An 8,668-nucleotide genomic window follows, 5' to 3' on the forward strand; every position below is an offset into this window, starting at 1 on the left:
TTTAAAAAAAAAAAAAAAAAGGCAATTAGAAAATCCAGGAAAACCAATGCAAATAGCTCTGGTCAAAAAGCGGCAATAGGCAGACAAGAGAATGCAATCCCTGTTCCCAGACCCAGAGACCTGGCTGCACAGAGAAGACACAAGCCCAGTGTGGCCCTCGGACAGGAGGGGCCGTGGCCCACACAGTGTGGGATGGGGAGCATGGCAGGCACCCAGCGTGAGCTCTTTGGCTTCATCCCTAACCACATGCACACTGTGCTTTGGTTTTTACTGAAAGGCAGCCATGACCCTTCTAGAAAACGTGGGTGACCCAGACCAAGAGGGCATGCACCAGAGCAGAGGGGGCAGCCGCGGGATGTGGAGAGGGAGGCGGGATGGGGCGAAGGCGGCAGCCCCTGATTCCCAGGCCCAGGGAAGAGCCCACACTTGGCCCCTCAGTGACACTAGGACTCAAGGGCCCTGCATCCCACCCTGCACCACCCTCCCCACTGCAGCCTGGGGCCTGGCTGCCCACAGTGGCCTTGCTGCCCACGCTCTTGCACACACAGCTGGACGTGGGCCGGCTCTCTCCCAGGAGGGCCCCTTTCCATTTCCTAAATCAATCACTCAAGTAGCTCCTTCCCCGCCTGTGAGCCTTGTTTAGCCATGACTCCGAGGTAGCGCTAGCAGCAAGGAGGCGGCCTTCTATTTCCAGAAACTAAATTGGATTTTCCTCAATGGCATCTGTGGCTGCAGCTGAGTGACAGCACCTTGAGTCTGGACAGAGTGGCTTCCAGGAAGAAATTAGTTCTGGGGCCACTGAAGCTCTGGGGGGCCCAAGCCGGCATTACCGCTGCCTGTGTGGCCAGGCCACGGACCTGTGTGCCTGCGTGGTCTCAGCTGATCTGCTGTGTCCGCTCCCGCACACTCCACTTCCCCTCCCTGTCCTGTGGCCGCACCGCACCCCCTGCCCGCTCCTCAAAGGAAACCCAGATATGAAGCCACACCTTCGGCCAGGGACATGGAGGAAAGATGGGGGACCCAGACCCTGGCCCAGCCACTCACTTGTTCTTCAGGAAGGCGTACTTGTTGATGGTCTCAATGACATCTCTGAAGAGGATCTTGGAGGTCAGCGTGTAGCCGTGGTGGACAATGGGCTCCCCGTCGGGCCCGTCCCAGCAGTCCACTGTGGCACAGACCCGGTCAGCCAGCATGGCGCACCTCCCTCAGGGACACGCAGGGGCACGGCCTCCCAGGGGTGCTCACCCTCCACACAGCGGCAGCCAGCCTGTAGGACCCGCGTGTACATGTCGGCCCGCGACTGTGACATGAGCTGGTCCCCAACGAGGTAGGTGTTGTGGGACGAGGTGATGAAATAGTGGCTCAGGGGCTGCGTCATGTCCTGGTGGACGCCATGGTGCTCGGGGTTAAAGATGTCACCCGCAGGGCTCCGCGTGTAGTTAGTGAAGCCTGTGGCAGCGTGGCCAGGGGTCAGCCCCGCCTGGTACGCCTGCCTCGAGCCACCCTGCCCAGCCCAGCCTGCTCACCGTCGATGCCCAGCACCCCCTTGCACTTGTTTTCCGGGCAGGGCTCAAACTGCTGGATGATGTCATAGCAGCTCTGGAGGGTCACACCCTGCATCTGGGCCAGGTGGAGCATGAGCGCAGGCTAGCCCACCACCACAAGGGCTCCCCTCAGACAGCTCCCCACTCTCCCTGTGTCTCATCAGGACAGCAGGGGTGATGTTTGGGGCCCGCGGCACAGAGCACCCAGCGTCACCTGGCCTGGGAGTCCCCCCGGGGTGGGGCCTCTGGCCTCAGCAGCCAACACCCATGTGGGGCAGAGGAACAGTCCCCTGCTGCACCAGGTGCTGGGTGAGCAGAGGCCCCACATCCCACCCCATGCACCTCCTGCTATCACCAGTCCCTGCTGAGTGACCTCCTGGGGAAACTGAGCCCCGTGGCCCAGCCCCACCTGGGAGCCCCAAGGTCTGAAGCCAAGCAGCCTCCAGAGCCCCATGTAGAGACTGGAGCTAACAGCCTTGAGGGGACCCGGCAGGGTCGTCAGAAGGGTGGGAGGTAACAGGCAAGGGAGTGGCCACATGGGTCAGCCCAGAGCCAGCCAGGACCCAGGGGTCCCAGAGTCCAGGAGGCTGGAGAGAGGGTCCCAAGAGAAGGGACAGAGGTCAGGGAGAAGGCCAGATGCTCCTGAGCTCATGCAGCCCCCACTCCCACCCCACCTCCCACACCAATGCCAGGGCAGCATGCCTGCTGCCAGGCTACAGCCCCAGCCCAGGCCAAGGCCACATGGGGCAGTAGGATCCAGCCATCAGGGTGCCGGGGACAGCTCCAGGAGTCTCAGCAGGATGGGAGAGGAGCTGCCACTGGATGGGACTCACTGCAAAGCCCCTGGGAAGTAGTGCCCCTCAGGCCCAGCTTGGGCAGCCCCATGAGGCTCTCCATGGCTGCCTGGCCTGCTGTCCCCGACCCAGCCTCACCACTGTGGTGGTGACATGGCCATCACCAGGACTCTGAGTGTGAGGCTGGGCAGAGCACCCCCAGAGGTCCCAGGCAGGTTCCAGGCCCCAGCCTGCCTTTGTTTGGGGAAGGCAGGCCCCTGCTGTGGCACAGGACACTAGGGGCCTGCTCAGTGGGGCAGCACTGGGGGTGCACACTGGGCAGTCAGATCAATGCAGCCAGCCGAGGCCAGAACACAGCTTGTGGGGGCAGCTCTCAAAGGCTGGGCCTCAGAACCTTGGCCCACAAGACTCCTACCCTGTGGGCTGGTGCCATGGCACAGCCTGGGTGCCTCTAGATGCTCAAGGTGTCCTCGGTGAGGACGGCCACACAGAGAGAAGCAAAGGCCTCCCCACCTGCCTGGCAGCCCCCGCAGCCCATGCCTAGGAGGTGGGAACAGAAGCCAACTTACAGCCTCCGCTGCCCACCAAGACTCCCTCGTCGCCAGCCCTGGGCTGCCCTGCGGCCTCACCTTCTGCTCCACCTCCAGGAAGCGCTGCAGGTCAGCCGCGTCCAGGTAGTCCTTGTGGTTGCTGTAGGTGAGCAGCAGCAGGTAGAGGTCCCGGCGTGTGGACATCATCTTGTAGAAGGCACAGAACTCCTCGAAGCCCAGCATCCCCTGCCGGTCATCCGTGTCTGCCTCCTGCAACATGAGGCCTCAGGTCACCAGCAGGTCCTCGGTCCAGAACGTCACCAGCCAGCCAGCCTCCTTCCTCCGCCAAAGCCCATACCACCACAGATGCTGGTGGACACCCGATGGCCTGTGTCACTCAGGCACTGGGCAACTGCAAAGCCCGGTACGACCCACCCTCCATGCTCTCTGCAAGGTAGGACACCAATGTCACCTACCAGAGCCAGCAGCATCCATCCCATGCCAATACCCATAGCACACCGGCTCCTGCCTGGGCCCCCGAGTCCACAGTGAGCCCAGCAATCTGGGCTCAGGTACCCCTGCAGGTTGAGGGGTCAAGGCCACTGCCCTCATTTTGCAGAGAAGGCCCACGGGCAGCCCCAGGAACTCTCAGGGGCTCCCTCATTCACCAGGGACTCAAGAAGCTGCCCCAGCAGGGAGACCTGAGAACACAGGCTCCTCCCTCCTCCTGGGCGTAGGGGGAATGTGCTGCCATCCCACCCCCTGAGGATGCAGAGGTCCCAGCTCTGGGATAGCTGGGGCACAGGGCACCCATGGCTGGAGGTGGGCAGTCCAAGGACCTAGGTCTCTGGGCATGGTCAGAGCAGCCTGTGAGCCCCAATGAGGGAGGCAGGCCAGGGCTGGCTGCGTGGGACAGGGTCATCAACACCTGACTGCAGAATTGGGCTTCTGGCTTGGCACCCCAACGGGGGCCCTGCACCTTGCAGAATGGCACTTCTCAGGACATGGGCCAAGACCCTGACCGCTGGACACACCTGCCTGGGGCTCAGGGCCTTGCAGGGCTGCTGGGGACCCTACTGTAGCTTAGTGAAGCTCAGCTTCCCACCCCAGACTTCACACTCTACTGACCCCACACCTTAAGGGCAGGTCCTGTCTCCTGTCTTGTCCCCCCCACCCAGGTGTAGTCCAGACACTGCCTGAGTCCTCAGTCCACAGTACTGCTGTTTCCATGCCCACAAAATGGAAAATGGTTCTCAGAACCTGAGGTCCTCTTCCCAGCCCCACAGCAGGGCCTCAGGAGCAACAGGCTTTCAGCAGCCACTGCGGGGCCTCCCAGGGAGGCCAGGAAGAGCCCAGCTTGGTGCTGGGGAGCAGGATGGCCCAGAGCTGCCACAACCAAGAGGGATGGAGACAAGCCAATGCCAGAGACAGTGTCACCTGCTGGACATGACAGCCACGCATCAGCCCCTTCCCTACGTGGCTACAATCTGCAGTGTCCACAGGACGTGCCAGCAGAACTTCCAGGGCACATCCTCAACCACAGGGCCTCAGGGCAGAGGCCTGGCCTGGAGCGGCAAGCAGCAGGCTCAGTGCCCACACGGTGCACCCCTGTGATGGCTGGAATGGCCCAGAGCCACACGCAGGGCTCAGCAAAACCAGCAGGGCCACAGTGTGTCTGACTTGAGACTGGAGGGCAGCCTTGAGCCAGGAGCTGACCACCGTCCTAGGACAACTGGGCCCTGGTGACAAGGGCACCTGCCGGTCCCTCTCCAGAGACTAAGCCCTTCCTCTGGGCAGCACCAGCCAGAGCCCAGGGCAGGGCCTCCGCCTGTGCCTCAGCTGAGGTAAAGAAGGTGCATGGAGACGGGGCCCCCTGAGCACTCCTGGCCTCGCACACAGCAGCCTCTCTGAGCCCTCTGTTCAGCCAGCCTCAGAGGCCAGAGGTGTCCCACGTTCTGCGTTATCTCAGATTTAATGAGATTATGTTGAAGCTGCTCCACTCCCACGCAGCTCTGTGCTCTGATTAGGAGCTCCAGGCCACCACGAGCGGCATCAAGATTCCACTGTAGTCACTTCCACGCCAACTGGGGAGGTCTGAGCTGGCTGGAGCCACTCACAGTGGACTTGGGCTGCACAGCAGGACCTGGGCCATTGGGTCAGGTGACAGCCGCCCAGGGCCTGTCCAGCTGAGCTACTAAGCTCATGCTCCTACCCCACGAGGCAGCCACCCTCCGCCCCCAGGGCTCCTCCAGCCCTATGTCCTGTGCCAGCTGCTGGGTCCCTGGAGCAGCCTCACCCCAAGGAAGGGTCTGCTGAGCCCAGAAGTGCTCTGTAGGTACAAAGGGCTGGGGGCAGCCAGCCACAGGCAGGCGGGGGGCGGGTGTCTAAAGTCAGACACTAGCCGCTGCTACCCCTGCTCCAGACTCTGTCCCCACCAGGGCCCTTGTGGGCTGTGTAACCACCTGAGGTGCCCGTGCCCCACCTCATCCTAGACCCACAATGCCCCCAGCTGCCTTCTTTCCAGCTGGGAATGCAGATAGGAGCTGGCAGACATAGAAAGCAGAGGGGTCGGCAGGAGTGTGTGCCCGTGCACACGTGTATGTCAGTGGCTGTCCTGTGCTCTGCTCACAGAACCCCTGCCAGGGCACAGCCCAGCAAGGAGGCCCAAGGGCTGGGACTGCTTGCTCAGCCCACTCCCGCCCCAGAGCAAGCCCTGCTGATGGCAGCCCTGTTCTCCTCCACAGTGTTTCTGGAAGGAGAGAACTAATTACAGACAATAAAGGCTGCGGCGGGGCTGAAGGACACATTTTTATAACTTTGAACACCGGGGTGGCTGATGACAGTGGCCTCCGGCACAGTCCTGCCCGGCACAGGAGCCTGTGCCAAGAGCGTGGGGTGGGGGTCAGGAGGACCTGTGCTTGGCTCCTGCCCTGGAGCCAGTGGAAGAGTCCTTGGCTCAGCTGCCCAGATGCAGCACCCAGGTCCCTGCCACCCCCTCAGAACAGACGGCCAGGCTGCCGCCCCCTCCCCCTGCTGTGGACCAGCAGCTGGCCACACCCGTGCTCACCCTGAACATCTGCTTCACGCGCTGCCGGGGCAGGTTCACGTTGAGCTTGTGCAGCAGCTGCAGGACCTCGCTGATGTTCAGGCTGCCGTCCCCGTTCTTGTCGGCCTCGTCGAATGTCTGCTTCAGCCACTTTGGGGCTGAGTTAGGGCCCACACCAGTCCACGCCTGGCCCGCCCCATCTGCCGTCCCCAGCTGAGCCCTTGGGAGGACTGGGCCCCACCCCTGGTGCCCAAGGATATTGGTCCCGGGTGCGCTGACGGCGGGCCAAGCTGTCCTCGTCGCTGATGCCAGCTAAGAGGTAGCGCAGGCCGGTGACCCAGGTCCGAGCCTCGTCCCCGCTGGGCGAGACCAGGTCCAGCGACTCGCGGTGGCTGCCATGGTAGATGCTAAAGCAGCAGTTGGGGTCAAAGCTGCCATCAGGGTAGCGCTGGAATATCTCAGACTGCCGCCCCTCACTCACCTCCTGGATGGAGTCGATGGAGACTGCGGGCCGCGGGGGCAGTGAGTCAGTCTCACATGGCCAGCGCCCCCCAGGCAGCCCAGAGTCCCAGGATGGGACAGTGTATCTGCCTCCGAACTACTGAGGGCCCCGCGCCTGGTTGTTCTGTCCCTCTGGGTCCAGTGTACCCCCAAGGGGAGGGGGATGGCCTGTGGATCGCCCGGGCCGGCTCCGGACTCCATGTGTATGGATCCCTGCACGAGGCACTGACAGCCACTCCCACCCCCAGGCTCCAGCCCACACATTTCCACTCCACCAAAGGCAGCGGCCACCCAGATGAAGGGATCCCGCAGCACCTTCAGGGTGAGCCTGGCACAGTGGGAGTGGGAGCTGCCTCCCCTTGAAAGCTAACTCCAGAAATGGATGAGCTCGAGGTGCTGCGATCATGTTTCTGTAACTCCTCCCCAGTGTGCAGGATATGGGGCCAGCATCTTCTCCAAGCTCAGCATGGACAGGACCCCAGCACCCCTCCCAGTCAGCCTTACTCTGGCTCCCTGGCACATGTGGCAGTGGAGGACACGGATCCAAGACCTGGTCCAGACAACAGCCACCCCATGCTGTTCCTGCCCTACAGGACACCCCCAAGGCCAGGTGGGGTCCTGGCACCAAACTGGGTCTCAGTGGGTGGCAGGACCCTGGCCCCATGCCCTTCTGGACCTCCACGTGCAGCATGGTACAGCACATCAGGCAGTGGTCCATGTCACCTGTGGAATGCCAGCTCTGCAGCAGAGTTCCCATGGGATGCTCAGTCCAGAGCAGATGCCCCAGACTGGGCACTGGGGCTCCTCCGCCTCTCCCCAGCCCAGGGATGCACCCTGAGGGACAGGTGAGCCAATGCCATCCAGCAAGCTGTGCCCCATCCAGTGTACCCGCCGTGGGTCCCTTCTCCCATGGCCCTCCTGGGCTCTGCAACAGGGCTCACTCCTGGGTCTGTGGCATTGCCTTTGGCAACTGCAGAGCTGGGGCCCTGCTTCAGCCAGCCAGTCCTGTCCACAGGCACAGCCAGAAGGTACCAGAAGTGTCCTTATCCCAGCCTGCCAATATTTCATTAGTTTGTCCCTGCTGCAGATCCCCCTGTGTGCCCCAATCCTGCTCATCTGCCCCTGCCCAGTGCCGTCCAGCTCAGTGCCCTACAGACCCTTGGCGTCCCCCATGGCTGTCTGGGCCAACACTCGGCACCCAGGCCCCAACTCAGTGTGCCAGCTGGGGTCTCTCTGTTTGGGGTTCTCAATCCCCACCCCAGCATCTGGACCAGGGCCACCCAGCTGTCCTGGAGACCAGGGACCTGCCAGGTGGGCAACTGGGCAAGGGCCCGGCCCTCCCACCCTAGCCCAGAGCAATAGGGAGCCCCATGGGTCACTCACTCTTGGCCTTCTCGTTTTTGCGTGAGGGCCTCCAGCGCAGGCAGGAGCGATGCTCATCCAGGTAGTAGAAGCGGGCCAGGCCCTTGGAACTGCCGCGGAGCTTCACCATCTGCGTCCCCTCCTGCATGGCACTCATGCACCGCTCCACTGGACACAGAACAGACAACACAGCGGGGCCATGAGCAGCCTGCACCACATGTGCCCGAGGGCCACCTGCCCATCCACTGAGGCCGAGGGTCAGACACACAGGTCACTCGCCACCCCTCCAATGGTGGGGAATTGAGGCCTGCTCAGCTGAGGCCCCGCATTATCCCACCCCTGGGCCCAAGGGGACTGTCACCCAGACTTCACAAGCACTGGAGGCCCACAGCCCAGGATGGAGCAGTGACCTCAGAGGAAAGGCCACTGTGCTGGGCACAAGGTAAGCCCCAGGCAGGTACCAGCCCAATGCCCAGGGTGGACGACCCTAAGCACTACCCACACCTGCCCTGCCCCTCCCTCCCCTGGAAAGTCACTGTCCCTCTGCATGGCACTGCTGGCTCTGCAAGCGTCCACTCCAGGGCCACCTGGGGGCTGCCATAGAGTGGGGCATGGGGCTGGGAGCTGAGGCACACCTGGCCCTCCTCTGTCCACTCCACCTCCCATCTTGGGTCCTGGGGAGGCGGCCCCAGCCCAGGGACAGGTCAGCCCCACTCAGGCCTGCACACCTCCATCTAGGAAAACGGGTCCCAAAAGGTCTGGTGCCAAAGCTCAGAGAAATCCAAACCGAGGTCTGCACAATGGGGTCTAGGTGGGTGTCACAGGGACCATGGGCAGTGCCTACCAGGGTCTCCTTGGAAGAGGCTGATACTGACGTGAGCAGAGGGAGCT

At 62.7% G+C, this 8,668-nt stretch overlaps 1 protein-coding gene across 2 annotated transcripts in view; it reads right to left on the reverse strand.

Annotated features, from left to right (window-relative positions):
• The window catches only part of Plch2 (phospholipase C eta 2), a 30,882-nt gene that overhangs the window by 14,748 nt on the left and 7,466 nt on the right, over nucleotides 1–8,668 (reverse strand). For both annotated transcript variants that reach the window (XR_780955.2, XM_010627775.1), the window contains exons 2-8: nucleotides 7,799–7,945; nucleotides 6,175–6,418; nucleotides 5,936–6,065; nucleotides 2,968–3,138; nucleotides 1,527–1,620; nucleotides 1,246–1,449; nucleotides 1,045–1,165 (exon numbers count right to left, since the gene is read on the reverse strand). Coding sequence is in view for 1 of the 2 variants with exons in the window: in XM_010627775.1 (XP_010626077.1) it covers nucleotides 1,045–1,165; nucleotides 1,246–1,449; nucleotides 1,527–1,620; nucleotides 2,968–3,138; nucleotides 5,936–6,065; nucleotides 6,175–6,418; nucleotides 7,799–7,945 (1,111 nt within the window). In the remaining variant the exon portion in view is untranslated. The remainder of the gene's footprint in view (nucleotides 1–1,044; nucleotides 1,166–1,245; nucleotides 1,450–1,526; nucleotides 1,621–2,967; nucleotides 3,139–5,935; nucleotides 6,066–6,174; nucleotides 6,419–7,798; nucleotides 7,946–8,668) is intronic.

The sequence above is a fragment of the Fukomys damarensis genome, unplaced genomic scaffold, assembly GCF_012274545.1.
Source record: "Fukomys damarensis isolate Sample0158 unplaced genomic scaffold, DMR_v1.0_HiC HiC_scaffold_23, whole genome shotgun sequence".
NCBI lineage: Eukaryota > Metazoa > Chordata > Mammalia > Rodentia > Bathyergidae > Fukomys > Fukomys damarensis.